General features: G+C 46.9%; 2 protein-coding genes across 5 annotated transcripts; one reads left to right on the top strand and one right to left on the bottom strand.

Annotated features, from left to right (window-relative positions):
• Positions 1 to 1,656: 1,656 nt before the first annotated feature.
• LOC101074354 (zinc finger protein 516-like) lies at positions 1,657 to 13,731 on the top strand. Of its 4 annotated transcripts, none has more exons than XM_029845561.1 (5): positions 1,657 to 1,902; positions 9,337 to 10,804; positions 11,210 to 12,319; positions 12,623 to 12,681; positions 12,772 to 13,731. In XM_029845561.1, the coding sequence occupies exons 2-5, from the start codon at positions 9,457 to 9,459 to the stop codon at positions 12,904 to 12,906; spliced, it is 2,652 nt and encodes an 883-aa protein (XP_029701421.1). In that variant the 5' UTR covers positions 1,657 to 1,902; positions 9,337 to 9,456; the 3' UTR covers positions 12,907 to 13,731. The 4 variants fall into 4 exon arrangements, with proteins under 4 accessions (XP_029701421.1, XP_029701423.1, XP_029701422.1 ...); XM_029845563.1 differs by lacking the exon at positions 1,657 to 1,902 and adding an exon at positions 3,158 to 3,291 and having other exon boundaries at positions 11,210 to 11,217; XM_029845562.1 differs by lacking the exon at positions 1,657 to 1,902 and adding an exon at positions 3,158 to 3,291 and having other exon boundaries at positions 11,210 to 11,403.
• Positions 13,732 to 14,701: 970 nt separating this feature from the next.
• On the bottom strand, positions 14,702 to 18,146 carry LOC101074129 (leucine-rich repeat and immunoglobulin-like domain-containing nogo receptor-interacting protein 1). Its single transcript, XM_003968925.3, has 2 exons — positions 17,825 to 18,146; positions 14,702 to 16,883 (listed from the first exon to the last, which is right to left on the bottom strand). Exon 2 carries the CDS (start codon positions 16,873 to 16,875, stop codon positions 15,052 to 15,054), a length of 1,824 nt encoding a protein of 607 aa, XP_003968974.1. The 5' UTR covers positions 16,876 to 16,883; positions 17,825 to 18,146; the 3' UTR covers positions 14,702 to 15,051.
• Positions 18,147 to 19,707: the final 1,561 nt, after the last annotated feature.

Genomic DNA, 19,707 nt, shown 5'->3' with positions numbered 1-19,707 from the left:
CATGCTCCACCCATCAGGTTTTTTCCACTGGATGTGTCCAACAAAGGAAAACATCACTCGAAATTACTGGTGACACTCAGATTTGTGAAAATCAGGTCATAAAAAAGTTAGAGACAATTAGTTTTTCAGATTAAACCCATTTGATAATGATCGTTTAGGGAACATAAACAAGGTTTCGGGCCAAATATTCTTCAGAAATCATGAAATGATTTAGTTTGCAAATCTCTGCTGTGATTTTGATGCTGAATTGGAGCCACAAAATCACAATAACATCATTCTGAAAGCAGAGATTTTACAGGATTGTGCAAAAGAGTGACCTCTCGCCTCTCTTCCCCTTCCTTTTTTTGTTTACTTGTGAATTTTTCATGGATGAGAACACTCGTTTTCTCAGGTTTTGGGCTCCAAACCATTTTCAAACAATGATGAAAAATTTGCTGCATATCAAAATATTTTTCTCCTGCTCACTTTCTGAAAATAAGATATGTTTTCTTTGTATGTGTGTTGATAAAAATGAAAAACTGACTAAAATCGCAACAAGGCCAATTTCTACCCCCCATTCATAACTGATGTAGTTTTTTTTGCCCCCAAGATTAGATTAAGCTTCAGTGATGTCAGCAGTGAAGGACAAGATGAGATTATGTTGGAGGAGCAGGGATGTTGATTAATGTCAGCCTGTCTGAACAGAAGCATGGAAGAAGAAAACAAGAGACACAGTACACATTAACTGGAGCATTCAGTTTACCGCTTGAAGACACAAGTAAAACCCTCAAAAACCTCCACCAGATACAGCAAAATTGATTATTAGACTAATCATTTTCTTTCTACTCGAGATCTTTTAGCACATTTGCAGATGAAGCTAACATTGCTCCGGCTCTTATTACACGAATTAAAGTGTAATGTAATTAATACCCAGTAGGGGGCAGCCGCGACATTTGGGTCCAGGATATGAGGCATTAAATAACGGAAACTAAACTGACGTGTGGGGAAGGTTTCATAAAGACTACCACAACAACTGCTGCTACTAATATTAATAAAGGATATATTCAAAATATTGGTTAGCAATGGAGATTTACTGGAAGACAGGTGGTCAATCAGCCAGGCAGATGGGACTGTGCAATGTTCTATAAATTCAACAATTTATGGTCATTTTCATGGCTGTGTTTCAATGGCAAAATAAAGCAGTAAAATCTTCAAACCTGTCCCTAATTAAGTTTAAACACTGACTCTCGTGTTCATCTGCACTCCTGCAGATTAGGTTGTTATGGGGAGATGCTTAAGGAAAAAGAGTTATGTAACAAATCTGGGAATAAATGGGTCTTTCTACTTTACTCGGCGCATCGTTTCCATTAATACAATTTAAAGCAAAAAAGCAGTCAAAAGAGTTTGTTTGGAGTCTTTATTGTAGCTGTTGATAATACTGCATATACATATAATTGATAGTTTGGGGCATTTTTAGTAGGCCTTTAGTTCATCTTCTGTAAATCACTGCTTAATCCTACCAAGGGTCACGACCGGTGCTGGAGCCTATCCCAGTGTTCACCACAGGAATAGCTCCAGCACACCACAGGGCACCCTGGACGTTTACTTTGTGTAAGGTAAGAAACGGTTGTAACGGAGTCGCTTTTGGCCAAATTCAAAATAATGAGAATGAGAGCGGTCAATGAGAGGCGCGACGCCAGTTAGAGCGGAGCCGTTGGCAGTGGAGTGTTGCTGCCCCCTGCCGTTAAACGAAGGCATAACACCTCAAGCGGCGCATCTCTTTTGCACATGACCGTGCAACTCTTGTCTTTGAAGGTCTTTGAAGATCGAGATCTTCAAAGACAAGAGTTGCTTACCTATGCTTACCTATGCATTGATATACAGTACATTTGTCATTCTCGTCATAACTGTTGATCAGCCAGGGTAAGTGCACTTTCCAGCGCTCCGCTGCATTACGGTTATAAAGTTGTGATTTGTGAGTCTCGGGGCTGTTTTGCCCACTTTAACACCCTGTTTAACGAACATTGGTTCACTGCTGCCTGCATTTTCTCGTTAGTTCTTTTTATATTGGTTCTGTACCCTTTAAACAAAGTTGTATATAAATCTCGGGCCTGATCACTGGAGTGTTGCGTTTAAAGCCCCATTCAGGTTTGGGCAACTTTTGGGAAAATTTCACGGAAATAATAACAACCCCCTTTAAATCTGTTATTTGATATATATATATAATATACATATATGTCATATATATTATTATAATATGTTTATTAATGCAGAGGTAAGCAACTCTCTCTATATACACATATATACTATATATACACATTTGTATACATATATACTGTATATTTATATTATTTATATATATATATAATAACAGCACATGAACGTGCAACATATGTCCTTGAAGATCAAAGATCCCAAATGTCTTTGAAGATCAGTGGTCTTTAAATGGTCTTTAATTGTCTTTAAAGATCAAGATCGCCAAAGGCAAGCGTTGCTTACCTCTGCATTAATATTCAGTACATTTGTCATTCTCGTCACAACTGTTGATCAGCCGGGGTAAGTGCAATTTCAACTTTCTCCGCTGTATTACGGTTTTAAGTTGTTTTGTTGTTGATTTGTTTTAAGTTGATTTGTGAGTCTCGGGGCTGTTTTGCTGACTTTAACACCCTGTTTAATGCACCTTAGTTCACTGCTGCCTGTATTTTCTCGCTAGTACTTTTATATCTATCTATCTATCTATCTATCTATCTATCTATCTATCTATCTATCTATCTATCTATCTATCTATCTATCTATCAGCTCTGCACCCTTTAAACAAAGTTGTAAAGTTTGTATGGAGATTTGTTTGTATGGAGATTTGCTCCGTCCATCTGCCGAGTCCCCCCCCCCCCCCACACACACACACACACGCACACACACACAGAGCATAGGGCTTTCAATGACGTTATTACCGCGATGCGCCAGTGTAATAGACAGCAACACCGAGGGCAGTCCCACGTCAAGTGTTGCGCGCAAGTTCACCCCGGCTGAGGCGGCGCAGGGAGCCCGGCTTTGGTCCGCTCTTCAGCGGGGACAGGCTGGGCAGCTCCTCCGATGCTGGAGGCTCCGTCCGGGCTGCGGTTCAGGTGCTCGGCTGGGATAGCGACGCCAGGTGCCCCCCTCCCCGCTCAACCAAACGGAAGCTGGCGGCGATGATGCCCAGATTGGACGAGTGTTAATCTCCTCCGTGTCGCCGCTGTTGTTCCCGTGCGTGTGTGTCAGTGATGGGATTCCTTGAGGGAGCGGCCGGCCGCCTTTAACTCCTGCCCCAAGGTAAGAAGCGAGGCTCCGCGGCGGCGGGAGAACTAAAACGCTGTTTGACTCGGCGGCTGGAGGTTGTGGAGGTGGTGGTGGTGGTGGTGGTGGGGGGGTTGTTTTTGGAAGTGTGGCGGCTCTAGTTTGGAAGTTCTCGGCCAAAGTTAGCATGAACACCTCGCCGGTTGGTCTGGTCAGAAACACGGTGGTCAGGGAACATTCGCTCAGGTCTCCGGTTTAACAACCTGCTACCGGCTCCTAACAGCAGCTGCGCAGCCTCTCGGCACCTTTGTTGCCCTCTGCTGGGACTTTGGTCCAGATGTTTACCGGGTCGGAGGCTACCAGCCCCCCCGAGGGTCGTAAACTTGTGGTGGACGAGACGGGACAGACAACAAGGCTGTCATTGTACCGGATCAGCGGCGGATTAACAGAATTCCTTTTTCTCCCGCACCGTCTGAATGGCCTCCAGTCCTGCCCCCCCCCCCCCCCCCCCCCCCCTCCTGCCCGTGGGGGCAACAATATCCCGGTTTCTTGCTCCAACCTCTGGCACTTGTTAGCAGCAGGAGGGACAGCAGAGATGTCCCGGAGGATGTCGGTTTGGGCCACCAGGGGAAACGACTGTCGGTTTGAGCGGCTGGTTTGGTGGGAGTGGGGCAGGCTGTCACATTTATTAACCCCTCCGAGGGCAGCTTTACAGAAATTGACCGTCAATGGAGCCGATTGTCTTGTGTTGCACAAAGCACCCAAAAGCTGACAGGCCCAGAGTGTCTCTCACTGCTCTGTTATTTGTCCCCCTCCTTTAAAAAAAGTTGTCATAATGCTTAAAAAGTGTATTAAACAGGTCCAGTAAGGTCTGTGGGGCAGCAGTTGATCACAGATCTGTCCCTAAAGGCCCAGATTTTCCTGCACCCCCTCCTTCGTCACACACTTGCACATCATGCCTAACATGTCCCCCTCCTCCCCCCTGTGTGTAGCCAACATGTGGGGAGGTAATCCCAGCTATTAGGGTAATCTCCTCAGTATGATGATCAATAGGGGAGGGTGCAAGGCTGGCAGACAAGAGTAGTGGGGATGGGGGGGGGGACGGAAATTTGTGCTAAAGAAAAATGTTTTAATCATCCAGATTAGGTCAGGAGACCGAGGTCTGGCTTGTTGCTGGTGGGTGTGGGGGGGGGGGTGCAGACAGGATGATGTGAGGGTCTACGGCCATCTTTGGGCAGCACCCTCCTGGGACAATGGGCCAGAGCGGTTTTTTGTTTTTCGCCTGCCGACGTCGATTAAAACACGTAGGAAACGATGAAACAAAGCGCAAACAAAGCCGCACTTAATCTAATTTTAGGGAAGGGGGGGGGGGGGGGGGTGGACAGATCAGATCAGTGACCCTGGTGCGTTTTAGCTGTCTTCCTCTTTACGGGCTTTGCATTGTGTAAGCGATGACACTGTCGCCCGGGGGCTCGGTCTTATCCGTCCTGCACCTCCAGCCCATGTCTCAAGCATCGCCAGAGAGGGACACCTTTAAAAGTGCAGATATGAGCCTCCACCCGTGCCTGGTGCGTGCACGCGCCTGCTGTGTGTGCATCCTTTTCTGCTGATATGTAAGCTAACAGCAGAGCATGCAGATGGACCACATGCTTGATTCGGTGTAATAATAGCATATGCTAGCTGTCCCCCTCATGCTGGCGTCACGGTTTGCTCCGATTCCTGCATCTACTGACTCGCGTAGATGAAACAGTTATTTATTTTAGGACTATTTCATCTCAGTTTTCAGCATGTTTTCGGATCCCTGGGCTCTGTCTGCTGTGGTTCTGAGACCAGTGTGGTAGTGACAGCGTTGTCCAGCTCAGAGGGGACAGGACTAGCCCTAAATGTGAGGTTTTAAAAAAATTTCCTGGGCCCACTCCAGCTAATCCAGTTAAGTTTATTAGCCTGAGTGAGTATCAAGATTGCTGGGGAAGAATTAAATCCCTGTATGCCTCCAGTGGAAGAACTGGAGTGTAAACACCAGCAAAATGTCCAGATGGAAGATGGGAGGGATGAGTCGTCCAAAGATCCCTTCTGCTTGAGACAGAGATTGGATGATCTCAGGGAGTCGGGTTACTATCAGCCCATTCTACTCCAACGCAGCAATGGTGTAAAAGATGCAATGCTCCTATAGGAAACCTAATCCAGACCCCGTGGCCAGCTGTCATGCTTTTGCTCCTGGGTAAAATCGCTAAGCAGGTATCCCCTTACGGTTCAATCCTTACCTTAATCATAGGAGGAAGTTACAGACATGCCCTTTGTCCCGTAAACACACCGAGCTTTTGTAATTTAAGATGTCTGATAATGTTATTTCATGAAAGAGTTGGAGATTTAGTACTTTTGTTCTTTTCCTGTTTATGTTTGGCAGGAAGCTGGACATGCGACCCCAAGTGGTAAATGTTGGTATTGCTAGTTCAATCATTCGCTTAGGTTCAAAATAGTTTCAGGAATTGACTTAACAGCAATAAAATAACAATTTGTGTCTTTAATTGGTCCATTTGACCCAAATTGTTTCTTACTTTAATCCAGATGTGGGAAAAGATTGTTTTCTGGCTTCTAATCCAGCATCTAATCCCATAAATATTTAACATCTGCAGGTGGTTGAAGATTTTTATGGGCAGAATTAATTCACACTGGACAGATGACAGTAGGGAAACCAAAAGACAGAAAGCAGTTTAATAGAGACATTACGAGAGATGGGCAGTGCGAGGCTGAGCTGACCTTGCCATGATAATCTAATCCCTGTTGAGAGTGCTTTTTTTAGAGAGCAAGTTAATACCAACAGATTATACCCCAGTGTCTCCCACACTGGCCAGTCTGCACTAAAACAAGCGGGTCCATAATGGGCCCTCAGACCTACCACAGACACTCAAATAATTCCACGGTCACAGAGGAAGAGGGACGTTTAACTGCTTTAAATGTCCCGCTCCAGACGGTTAACGGCTGCATTTCGGCCGCCACACCAGGTCCAGGTTGCAAAATTGGAACGATATTCAACATGCAGAATGTCTCCGGTCTTGTCCTTTGTAGCACTGAGGGGCGTCCACGATAAAAGGCCACTCACGGAGCAGCTCATCTCATGCTATGAAGAGTAATCCCCCTATAGTATGTTGTGTAATCAAATGGAGGGCTGGACAGGAGGGAGGTGGGGGGGAGGGATGGGCACACATGTGCAAGTAAGTTTGTCCACACTTGTGACTGCTGAGCTCACGGCGGTCTAATCCCTGAGGTAGATCGGGCCGGCCTGGCCGCGGCGCTGACCCTGCGGTTGGGCCGGTCAGGTGCTCCATGTTTGACTCGTGTTGAGATTTTTTGGCTTTGTCTTTATCCAAACGCCACTCCTGGAGATTCGGTTGTCCCTCTGATGGATTTTGTTTTAAATTAAGATTAAAAAGATCACATCGGGAAACACGCAGTCCCTTATCTCATCAAATGTGTAATTATGCATCCTTCCACGTTTGATTCTGAGCGTTAGCAGACCTCTGGCTGTTAGGTGAGGTTAAATGAGCCGAGTAAAGAAAAGGAAAGGGGGGAAAGGATGTTGAAATATGCCGTCTTTGTGTTGTTGTGTGTTGTTTTGTGGTGCGCTTCTGTTTGCATGCAGGCTTATTGGAAACCAAACAGTGGATGTGAGCTGTGGCTTAGCGAGTGAACACTAGCATAAGGACAGTCACATGCTATCTCCAGTCAGGGGTATGCTGGCACGGGCTCCTTGCTGGTTGTTGAGAATATTTGGATGACTTTAACACGAACGTGCACATGCACGAGCACACGCTGGTGACACTTTCAGAATTTTGCATGGAGGTCACACCTGAGAGATAAGGAGGAGATTTTAGGAATTCTATTTTCATATAATGGCAGGAAGAGTCTGTTTTAGTGCAGACACACACACGTGGAGCACATAGATAGTGGATCTTCTCATGCAAGTGCACACACACAAACGCAGCAGAGCACAGCGGCTCTCAGCGGCAGCGCCCTGACCATGGGGAGTTTGTGCTGAGCTAGTTGGGACGTCAGGATGAATCAATGTGAGAGCAGCTGACTGGACATGCCTATTCATCTGCCAAAGAAAAGAGAAAAGAGAGAGAAAGAGGCAGCCGGGGACTCTAAAAGAAATCAGTTCATCCCTGGAGCGCCATGTTTAGCTATCTGCACCAGCACTACTGTGCAGGTCCTCTGCAGGGATGGCGAGGTCGAACGGATAACGGTGCCATACAGAGAGGGGAGGGGGATTATTCTGGGAGTGACGTAGCTGCCCTCTTGCTCCTTCAACACAAACATCTATTGTGTCATAGAGCAAAAATGGCACACAAACGTGCGCTACAGACTGTGCACAAAGTCTGCTCGGACCAGTGTGTAAAGCTGATAGTGTTGAGGTGGATAACTCCATACTGGTGGCCTGTTTATTCCCATCTGTTGCCCTCAGCTCTCTGACTTCATCCCCATTGTGTTAACTCATTACATTCGCCTTAAGCTAACCGGTTAATTGCCACCTTCCAGTTTCTCTCGCACATCCTCCCCCCTCTCGGAGACAGTGTGCCACATTGGCCGTGCACTAATCTGGTGGCGTCTGCCTACCAAACACCTGCCACGTCCGCAGGAAAAAAAAAAAAACCCAAAAAAAACCTACCAAGATCCGGCACCCGGTCCAGCATGAGCGGATCAGCACACATGACGGCGAGCCGGCCCGCACACGTGCATTCATGCAGGCAGATGCGACCCCGAACGCACATCGCACGTAATTAGACAGACAACCCCGACCCGATGACTGTCATCCTTGATATTTCCAGGCTTTGTGCATACATGCACCTATTTTAGTAACCCCCCCCCCCCCCCCCCCCCCACCCCCGCCCCCCCCCCAGCCAAGACAAGCAAGAGCGTCCTTTTGTCCTGCGTCTTTGCTCAGACGTAAATTTGAAGACGGTGACGTGCACGCCCGGGCCTCGCTGCTTTAACAATACCTCTCTCGACCCCCCAACGAGGGGTGCAGGGCCAGACATGAGGCGATGTGACAGTTCTGGTGCGGCCAACAGAATAGTAGGGTTTCCTTTTAACCGCCTGGCCGGCTGTGTGGCGCAGAGAACCTCCTTTCACGTTTAAAGCGCAGCAATATTGAAGACGACGTTTAAATTCACCTTAAAGTTGGAAGAGGACACGGGTCGGCTGGTTCTGGGTTTAATCAGATGATTCCGCCAGAGATTATTTCACTCGCTGTGATGGAAGTTTTGTCCTTTTATTAAAAGGTGCAGAGCTTCGCCTCATTATGTTGCCCGCTGTCACGTGGGCCCACGCCGGCTCCTAAAATGAAATTTGCTGATAATGGATTATTGATTGGGAATTAGAGTTGCCTGGCCCTCAGGGTTCATCCTGCCTGGCTTGGAATGAATACATCTCTTCATGCTTGGCCTCACACACTCAATTTAAACATAGGAAAGCACAGGACACACACACACACACACAGGCATGCATGTTGAGCCTACGCTCTAATACACACAGACATGCATCTCTCTGCACAGAGGGACAAAAGCTTTTCCCAAATCTGTGATAAGATTTGTTTTTGCTTCTGTTTTTACTTAAACACTTACTGGAAAACACTGGCCCCCATTTTCAGTGAGAGGAATGTGTGTTTGCATTTATTCACAGCTTAAATAGAAATATCAGCAGATAGAAAACTGTTTTAAAGCTTGGTTGAAATTCTGCGGAACTGTTTCGATTGACTTTTCTGTCCCCTCTGGTTCTCTTTGGATTATTCTGAAATTGGCTTTAAATATTAGAGTCTTCAGAATAAAAGCACCAGATATGTCTTGGGATTTATGCAGCTTTACACTGTATCTCAAGCTAAGATGTAATTGCACATCTGGGGCAGCGTTTTTAGGCTGCATTCATTTTCATATTAATAATAGTTGATTGTGAAACTCATTTGGAGGATCAAAGCAGATGGAATACACATTTGTTAGGGATAAAAGGTTATTTTACATTTTTTCTGATGACCATTGCTTTCAGATGATGATGCTAATTCTGTTTTATTTCTTGCTCCTGCAGTAAGCATCCTTAGCAATTAAGAACCACGGTTGGATTCCAAACCTGAAGCATCATTCGACTGGAAACGCATGCACCTCTGTCTCTTTGAGGATTTATTGCACGTCTGCAGTCAGAATCGCCATGGAGAAGAAGAGAGATGATATCCCAGCGAATTCAGGAGCGCCTGTAAAGGTGGAGCCTGAAGAAAGCGTCATCTGTGGCCACACCTGCGGCGTGTGCAGCCGCAGCTTTCCCCTCCTCAGCTCCCTGTCCCAGCACATGAGGAGCCACACGCAGGAGAAGCCCTACAAGTGCCCCCACTGTCAGTACAGGACGGCGCAGAAGGGCAGCCTGAAGAACCACATCAGGAGCCACAAGCTGGGCTTGTTCCAGCAGAGGCTCTCTGACAAGAATGTGGAGCTGTCTGAGGAGCAGAAGAACATCCTGGAGATCCCCAAGTCTGGGGACACCGAATTGGAAAAGACCACTTTCATCGGGAAGGTGAAAAGAAAGGGAAGCAAGAGAAGGAACAGCGAGGCAGACGTGATGGAGGCGGAGGCTGACAGAGGCTGCTGCACCTGCATCATATGTGATCGAGCGTTCCCAGATATGCTGCTCCTCAAGTCCCACATGAAGGTCCACGGCGGCCCCGAGGATCACGGCTGTCGGCTCTGCGGACGCCGCTTCCGCCAGGCCTGGTCCCTCCAAAGCCACGTGTACACTCACAGGTCAAAGGCACGGCCAAAGGGCGACAGACCCAGCAAGTCCCACGTCACCATCAATGGCGTTCCCCAGGAGCCGGCGTCCCTGGTCAACGAAGTCTGCCTCTACGAGCTCTGCTCCGCCTGCGGCAACTTCTTCCCCGATCGCGCATCGCTGCAAATTCACGAAGCGCTGCATCAACATAACTCTTCGACCCTAAATCCACCCCAGGAGGAAACCGGCGTCTCCGACTCGCAGTCGAAGAGCTTTTTCATGGAAAGCTTAGGGCTCACAAGTGTCAAGGCGAAGAAAACACGCGTGGAAACGAGCCCGGGGGGCCAAATGGTGGGGCTGGATCCATGTTGCAGCTACCAAACGTTGATGCTGTCAACGAAGGGGCGACTGACCAAAACCCACCTGCCCAAGAAACCTGTGGCGCAGGACACGAACAAGGTCAAGCGCATGGCGAAGGACACTGACAAGGTCAAGCGCGTGGCGAAGGACACCGTCAAGGTCGAGCTCATGGCGCAGGACACCGACATGGTCAAGCACGTGTCGTCCAAGCAGGGGAAGAAGAGGAAGCAAGTCACCACCTCCGACTCTCAGAACAAGAAGCTGAAGCTGGAGACGAACCGAGAGCAGCCGTCAAAAATTGAGAGCCAGGGCAGAAGTGGCAACAAAAAGAGCAACATCCCATTGGGCCTCGGTCACGCGTTTTACAAGGAGCTGCACAGTAAGACACCCAAAGAGGTTCCCACTGGCAACTCAGTGAGCACAAACCGCAACGGTAGGCCATGGATGATTATTGCCCTTGTGTTTACGTGTTTGTTTACATAGACTTTTGTTGATGTTTAGGTTTTATCTTCCTCCAAATGTTAGAAGAGTATCAGAGATTTGGTTTAACCGTTTTAAGAACGAGGGAGACATCTAGTGGTCGCATCTCTGAATTACATCAATCGTATTTGTTTTCCTGTTCTTTATAGTTTTAAAAAGTCTCTTGATATAACCAATGCAACTTTATGTGGGGTTTATTATACTACACGAAGCCTATTGATCATTAACTGTTTGATAACTAGATTTGTGGTAATTGTCTACAAGGAAGTGCAAGACCAGAAAATTCCACTGTGGAGGATTTATTTGCAGAAATGAAAGAAATAGTGCATTAACTCTTGTTTCCACTGTTTCTTTGCAGGTATTAAGGTATATTTCTGTCAGCACTGTAATTTCCGCACTGGTAGTTCCTCAATCCTCGAGTTCCACCGGTACACAATGCACCCAGACCACCTGGACCCTCAGTGGAACTACTTCCGTGTTCCAACAACCATCAGCCAAATTGGTCTCGAAAACCTCCTATACACAGAATATTCACAGACTCATTCAGGACAGGTAATCATAGCAGGCATCAAGGGGCCCAGACATGCTAACGATACTAAGCTAGGTGCTCTTAATTTGTCTCTGTTGAATTCAAATCACGGAGACCTCTTTGTGAATAAGAATGACATAATTAGATACGAATGCTCGTTCTGCACCCACACTTCCTACTACCCAGAAGTGCTGTGGATGCATCAGCAGATTGAACACAAGGTGTATGCTAGCTGCCCCATGGCCCCCAAGTGGGCCGTCAGCAATAGCAGCCTCAAGAGCTTAAAGGCAGTGACTCCCAAGTGGAGACGCACTGGGCCACCACCATTCCTGAAGGGAAAAGACTGCCCCGCCTTATCCATCCAGAAAAGTCAGCGCACAAAGCCTCAGGGTACTACCGCCAAGGACCGGCACGCGTCGGACCAGACGCAGTCAAGTCGCCAAACGGGATCAATGCCTCAGAAGAAGGCTAAACATAAGAAGCAGACTGTGGAGCTTGGGGGTAATACCTCAGGTGTCCCGACCTCTTCTACCAGCACTGTGGCATTCAACAAGAACACGTCCAGGTCCCAGCCCACCAGCAGCCCCAACCACCACAGGTCAGCAGCTGATGCTAACTTCCCTCAGGAGGGGTTGGGTTTTATGTTGGCCAGACATCACAGTGGGATGGCGTTGAGCATCGCTGCAAACAAGCCCCGACCCCGCCGGAACTCGGCGGACTCCTCATCCGGCCCAAATGACCTCGACCCGTGCGCTGCCCTGAACATGCTGTCTCAGAAAGCTTATTCAGAGCCCCCTGTTGCTCCCATAAAGGCTGATTCAGCAGAAGAACATCCAGGGGACATTGATATTTTGGGACTGTTGAGGTGCCACCCCCCCCATGAATTGGTCTCTTTGTGCCAGCAGTGGAGCTTTATAGACCCTAAGACTGATCCAAAAGGTGAGGAGGATCGTCAACTTTACCTTACTTCCACCTGATGGACTATATCACTGCCCTTACCTCCCTACATGAGCCTGGTCCTGCTCTAGGTTTCTTCCTGTTAAAGGGGAGTTTTTCCTTGCCACTGTTACTTGTTGGGGGGGTCAGGCCCTGGGATTCTGTAAAGCACCTAGAAACAATTTTGATTGTAACAGATGCTATATAAATATTGACTGATTGATTGATTGATTGATTGATTGATTGATGGATTGATTGATTGATTGATTGATTGACTGACTCTCTTTTCTGTTCTGTTTTGTGTAGAACAGTCCCACTGCAATGGAATCCCCGGACTCGTCCAGTCCTCACCGGAAACGTCACTGGTATGTCTCTTCTTTTATACACTTTAGCCTTTGTCGAGTGTTTTTGTTGTGTCTTGTGACACCTCTAAGCTCCTCCCAACTCTTCAACAGGAAACGGCTGCCCCAAACCTCCCTCAGGCTCTCTTAGCACGTCTCCTTCCGTTGGCTTCCAGCCTGCACCATGAATCTGAAAAGCTGCAATCCCACATACACTGCATCCCCCCCCACAAAAGGGGGTCATCTTGAGAATTTCCATGCATGGTTATTAGGTTTATCCTAAAACCTGTGAGCCTTAATTGACATTGAGAGAATGGACTTGTTAGTGAGGGCTGAAACTCCAGCTACGAGCTGGTTTATCATGTCCCTTTTCAATCAATCCTGTGTTGAAGACCGCAATTGAATTACCTCAACCCGGATGACATCAGTCCTTTAATAATCCTTATAGGAGCGTCCAGCGGTGCCACCCAGGGATTCTCCATTTTTGGTCTTCAGCGTCTTGCGTAGACCACAATTGGACAGGAGAGTTAGCATCTTTGGCTCTCTATCCCTCACACGTTGGGGACATCAGATGCTGTTTCTTGTCGTACCTCAGTCCAAATGGAACATTTATTTTGAGGAAGATGAGCGTCAGGTAAACAAGTAGGATGACCTCAACCCGGATTATATCAGTTCTATAATAATTCCTTTAGGAGCGTCCAGTGGTGCCACCCAGGGATTCTCCATTTTGGGTCTTCAGCGTCTTGCGTTGACCACAATTGGACAGGAGCGTTAGCATCTTTGGCTCTCTATCCCTCACACGTTGGGGACATCAGATGCTGTTTCTTATCGTACCTCAGTCCAAATGGAACATTTATTTTGAGGAAGATGAGCGTCAGGTAAACAAAAAAAACAAAAAAAAAATTCATTTTGGGTCTTCAGCGTCTTGCGTAGACCTTTTGTTCAAAGTTCATATTGTTCTTATATTTTTGTTGTCTTTATGTAAAAAGTGTTTCATAGATATATTGCTATAAGAGTTTCTATTTTCACCACTTTTATATTTTCTCTTAAATAAATTTTAAAATTTTTTGCTGAGATTACTGTTTTATTTCATCTGGAATCATTTGTTCATGGGTATTATTGATAGATTTATTTGCGCTCATCTTTATTGCAGTTCACACTTTCTGCCACCAGGAGGGGTAAATAACGGCATATGTCGTCTAATACCGATTTGCACCCTGGACAGATCAGCAGCTCCACAGGGGTCCAGAGGTGTTGGACAGTTTAGCAGCCGCTGGTCAAAAATAGTTTAATAAAATAATTTTTAAAAAATAAATTAAAAAAATAAAATAGTTTATTGTGCTTTTTCCTTTACTTCAGGTCTTTATTAAAATACTGACCGGATGCTCAGTGAACCAGAATGTAAAAACAAATACAAAGCTAATTGTTCATTTCCTATCACATGCAAGAACTAACCTATGGACTGGATATGATCTCACCACTAGCTGCAAATATTACACAAGAAAAAATTATTTCCATTATTGAACTTGGATTTAGATATGTTGAGAAACTACGCCCCCCTCTGGTGGAAAATCTTTTCACTATTTTATCAAATGTCCGTCTGTATATTTTATTCAGTCCGTGGATTCACTCCAGATAGGAATGTACTGAATACACCTGACATCCTCTCTCCAAACCAAAGAGATCAGGCGTCAGCTGCGAGTACAGCACTTACTCCTCAGTATAAGACTATTTAGGAAATTAATCACAAATCGTTGAGATGAACGACAAGTCTACATTATTTATACATTTAAAGTCTTTTATGCACTGCTGCGTGCTCCAGGATTCATCACTTTATAAATATCACGCCTGGTACATTTAGAATAGCATGGCTCTCAAGTTTAAGATGTCTTCTAAAGTGAAAAATGTGTCACCATGGCAACAATGCCTACCCCATGAGAGCGATGGTGTATTGGAACGCGGAGCGAGTTGAGCGATGTGAGCACTAAAGGCAGCGCTGTAAACAATCCTGAGACATTCTTTTTTTAAATTTAATGAAGCCTTTTATTTATTTATTTTTAATGCGCAGAAACAACAAAAGGTCGAGCAGAAAAAGTGATAATATAATATTCAATGGCCCAAAATACATGCTGAAGATTAACAACTTATATTTTTTTTTAAATCTTTTAGTATTAATTGTACTTGCTTTGGAAACGCTCTTTAGAAAGCAAACAAGCAAAAAGCTCAGCCAGGCAAGCGGTAAAATAATCATGTATTCTGATGGGTTACGCAATTATTTCCGTGGAATAACCAACATATCTACACATCAGGTGCATTCATCGTGCTTTGGAAGGTTTAAAATGAGCCTCCTCTCTTGCTGTTTTTTGTTTCCGTTTGGCAGAAGTTAAACATCAGTCATATTAGCTTCATGGTGTATCGGCTCGTCTCCATGTAGTTGCTGGTCCCCGCTTTGTTATTGGACACAGCGCTCCGTGGTACGTACGCAATGGTGGCCGTGTGCTTGATTTGACCTTTGCTCTTGCTCCAGAAGAGCATGAAGACGAAGCAAACGCTCACAGAGCTAAAAAAGGAGAGGAACCCGATGGTCGTTGCTATCAGTAACGTCTTGACGTCCAGCGGGAGCTTCTGAGTCCCGTTCACGCCCGGAGCGGCAGAGGGAAAGGCGACCCAGCCGCTGAGAAAAGTGTTTTTGGGTGAGGGAAAGGCCGGGACGCGTAGATTGACGGCGAGGCTGGTGTTTCCGGCTGCGTTGGAGGCCAAACAGAGATAAGAGCCGCTGTCTTGAGGTTGAGCATAGCGGACTTCCAGCGAGCCGTTCGAGAGAGCCCGTATCCGACCGTTGGGTGTCAAAGGTTTAAGCTGGGGGTCCAACCAGGTGATGGAGGGCGAAGGGTCGCCGTCGGCGTTGCAGTAAAACACCACCGTGTGTCCCTGATCCACGCGCACATCCTGAGGTTTGCGGTTCAGAATGCGAGGTCGCCGACAGGTGAGCAGGCCGGGGACCTCGGCTTCGCTCAGGTCAAGAAAACTCCAGTCCTGCAGCTGAACGGAGGTAGAGCAGGTCGGCGGGTTCCCACCAAAGTCCAGATGGCGCCGCCTTCGTACCACCCACAGCAGGCGGCAGTCGCATGCCAGCGGGTTGTTGTCAAGTCCCAGGGCTCTGAGGGTATCCACAGAATGAAAAGCTCCGGCCTCCAGCGTGGTGAGAAGGTTCCTGGACACGTTCAGCAACGTGAAATGCGTCAGACCCCTGAACGCTCCCACCTCGACCACCAGCAGCGATCCCCCCACCAGATGGAACTCCTGGAGCCGTAGCAGATCCCCCAGCAGGCTCCCGTGGATGTAGGCGATGGGGTTGTAAGAAAGGTCGAGGTGCACCAGATACACCAGATGATGCAGAGAGCCGTAGGGGACTGCAGCCAGCCTCGAGCGTCTGATGGCCAGAGATGTGAGATTCAGGCCGAAGAGACTGTTTCCTGAGAGGTTCTCCAGCAAAGGGCTGTCAGAAATGAGAAGCTCCTTCAGACGCTCCAGAGGGCGGAAGGAGTAGTTGGGCAGCGCCGTGAGGGCGAGGCAGTGGAAATGAAAACGCCTCAACCCTCCCAGCCGTTCGAACGCCTCCGTCGGCACAGCGGTGAGGTTGCAGGCGTCCAGGTGCAGCTCCTGCAGGCTGGTTAGCCCGGCGAAGGCCTGATGCGAGATGAACACCAGGTCATTGCCCGCTGCCTTCAAACACTGCAGGGCGGACAGGTCACGGAAGGTGGAATCGAGAAAGACGAGAATCTCGTTGTCACTTATGTCCAGGGACCTGAGACTCTGCAGCCCACTGAATGCACCCGCAGGGAAGATCTTCAGGCGGTTGCGCGCCAGGCTCAGAGTGACTAGATCCTTCAGGCCCAGGAAGGCTTCCGCTTCAACGGACGCCATCGTGTTGTCGCTCAAATCCAAGTCTAAGAGCTGCGTCAGAGCGCGGAACTGCTGCCGCGCCAGCGTCTTGATCTTGTTTCGTGTTAAATTCAGCAGTTTGGTGTCTTCTGGAAGGCCGTCGGGCACCGCGGCGAACTGGCCATCAGAGCAGTTCACCTGCAGCGGCGCTGCGTTGCAGCGGCAGGGACACGGCGGGCGCAACTCAGACCCCGCCGCCGCCGCCGCCGCCGCCACCAGGAAGTGTAGCGCTCCCCACCATAACCACAGACGGACAGCGACCCCTTCCAACATCTGTCGACCTGCGAGACACGTGAGAAAGTAGCGCTTTACTCCATCATCACCACAAACGATGGGCGGTTTTTGCCGCACAAATAAAAAAAAAACAGACTGCAAGATGTCAAAACTGCAGGCGGATTTCTGTGAAAGGGGGAAAGAGCAAGAAGTCAGAGGGCGGTGCTGAATCATCATAGTCAAACTGTGAATATCAATGCTGTCTTCAGCTGTGCTGGAAAGTTTACCGAGATGTTCCGCAGCTCCCGTCTGTCTCCACTTCCTGCCTGCGTCATTTATCGCCTCCTTTAACCTCAACCTTTGGTTTTCAGCTTTCAAAGCTGCTCAAAGTTCCTTTCTAGGGAACAGGCCTCATTTTGGGGAAAGGAACCTCTCCTGTCCTGCACGACCTGCGGTCCAAACATCACTCGCTCACAGAAACGTAACACTAAAAGTGTTATTTAGCAGCAGTATCAGTATCATTCTTAAGGACCTGCGGTCGTAACCAGGAAAATGTTACGACATTTAAACTAGTATGAGGTGTGAACAAACTGTCAGCCTGTAAAAACGCCGTTAAATTGCCTCAAAAATATGCTTTGAAGAACTTTTTAGGACAAAGACTGTTTTGTTTTTTTAAAGAAGGAGTCTCTGAAGTGTGATTCCACCCACACTTCTGGTCGCTCTCTTCACATGTTGTTCTGCTGAAGTGTGCAACACTCTGGCACGTGAGAACGTGAGGAGGAGAATTGTGATGTTTTAATGCGTGTTGTGTGTCTAAAATTCCCAAAAACAGTAGGAAGCGCCGTGACTAGCGACGCAGAACTCCACCAAGAGCACGAATACAGAGCGGAGATGGTGTCACGCACATGAAATTACTGCAACTGTTTCATTCCAGGCTCTTTTAAATTCATCGGGATGCGTAAAATACAAACACGAGCGCAGTAATGCATAAACCAGTCTTTGAACTCACCGTCTCGTCAGTCTGGTTACTGCATCTTCAAACATCCATTTCACATTTGATCAAAAAAAGCAAAAGGATTCAAATGCATCTCCCTAAAAAGGTCTCCGCATGAATTACTGATGCAAGCGGATGGAACTCAGAGGGCAGAGGAGAATTCCTGCCCCATCTTCAGCAGAAATAACTCTAAAAGCCCAGACAGAGACAGACATAGCGCAAGACCGCTCCATCCTGCCATTATGAAATATTCTGCCTCTGCGCTGCTCCTGTTGCTTCTCCGTCCTCATGGCAACAACAACCAGGCTTCGGATGCACGGGCGCTCGGTGCATGCTGGGGGATTATATGCACCAGCGCCTGGATTCCACCCAACTCAGTGTACTGGATGACGGGAGGCGGGCACAGGTCAGCCAAACGCAGAGATTTTCAGAGCAGCACCAGATGGAAAGGAACTGGAGTGCTGACACCTCAGCTATATAAGGATAAGGATAAAAAACTTTATTGATCCCACATCGGGGAAATCACACGTTACAGCGGTAGCCCGTGGTGTACAACACAGAATAGTACAAAAAGAAAAAAAGAAAAAGACTCTTATATTATGTACATTACTATGTACATTATAAAGTATGTACAGAAATAATAAAATATGTACAGAAGGAATGTCGGACAGTGTGAAGAAAAATGAAGGTGCAAATAAGACATTCCAGAGGTAGGATGATTAGTTAGTGCAAACATCTCAACCCTGGGTTATTGGTGCTCCATTAAGAGTTGTGCATGTAAAATATGCATAATAATAAAATAAGCATATGTAGAAATAGATGTAAGGGAATTTTCCTGCACCTCCCAAACTTGATAAATCAGCCTTCAACACCTATCTAAATGTAAATTCTACCAATAATTAAGCAGCGAATTCTTCAGCCTTTCACTCCTCCGCTTTCCAGAGCTGAGCCTTTCTAGGGATCCTAGCAGCTAAAATTGAACCAAAGCTGAATTATAAATCAATTTCAGAAATAAAGCTGGGACACTTGCAATTACCGTTCCAACATTTTTGCTTCACAGTTAAGTTGCCTGGCAACAGAAGAGTAACATGCTAAAAGAGATGTGCTGTAATGTAATGCCTTTGTTAGTCATACCTCATACTATTTAAAGCAGTACGTAAGAAATGTATGTAAAGTAATCATAAAATGGCTCTGATACGTCACCAGACATTAAGGAATCGTGCTACTTTCAAATACCTCAATCACTGACAACAACCGTTCAGCCAGAACATTCTCATTTCAAAAGTTTCCGCTCGTAAATCATGTTTTTTTTACATTTTGTGTTTTGGTCTGTAGCTCCGCCCTCCGCCGATCTAACCAATCAGAGCAGCTATGTTGTTACCACTGAGCTTCTGCTACGATCGTTACCAAACCTAAAAGGGCTCGTTATGATTCCCAACAACATCATGAGAAAGTCAGACACAAGACGAGTTTTAAGGTCAAGGTTTAAGGTCAAAACATGTTTTCTGCTTCTTGATGTAAATTCTTGGTTTGGTTTTTAATTGTTTTGTAATTCTGAATCTGGTGCAATAAAGTAATACCTGAATTACTGTAAATGGATGTGAGCATCAGGGGTTTCATGTTTTAGCCGATGACCCCTTCTCATTCTCAATAAAAGACAAAAAAAACCCAGCTGAATGGGGACCAAACTCTCAGGGGAGAGTCCATGACAAAGCTAAAAACAGGAGGAGTTAGGAGGTGTTTACGTCATTGGGATTTGGCATCCGTGGCGGAGGTTTCTCTCCTTGACTCCAGGATGGGAAAAGAGCCACTGATTTCCTGAGGTAGCTTACCAGATGGTGAGGTCCTGACTCAGCACCTGCTCTTCTTCAGTGGTGATGAAGTAAAGTATCCCTAAT

Source organism: Takifugu rubripes, chromosome 12 (assembly GCF_901000725.2).
Source record: "Takifugu rubripes chromosome 12, fTakRub1.2, whole genome shotgun sequence".
In the NCBI taxonomy this organism is placed as follows: domain Eukaryota; kingdom Metazoa; phylum Chordata; class Actinopteri; order Tetraodontiformes; family Tetraodontidae; genus Takifugu; species Takifugu rubripes.
Note: the sequence above shows the minus strand (reverse complement) of the source record. Positions and strands in the feature narration are given on the sequence as shown.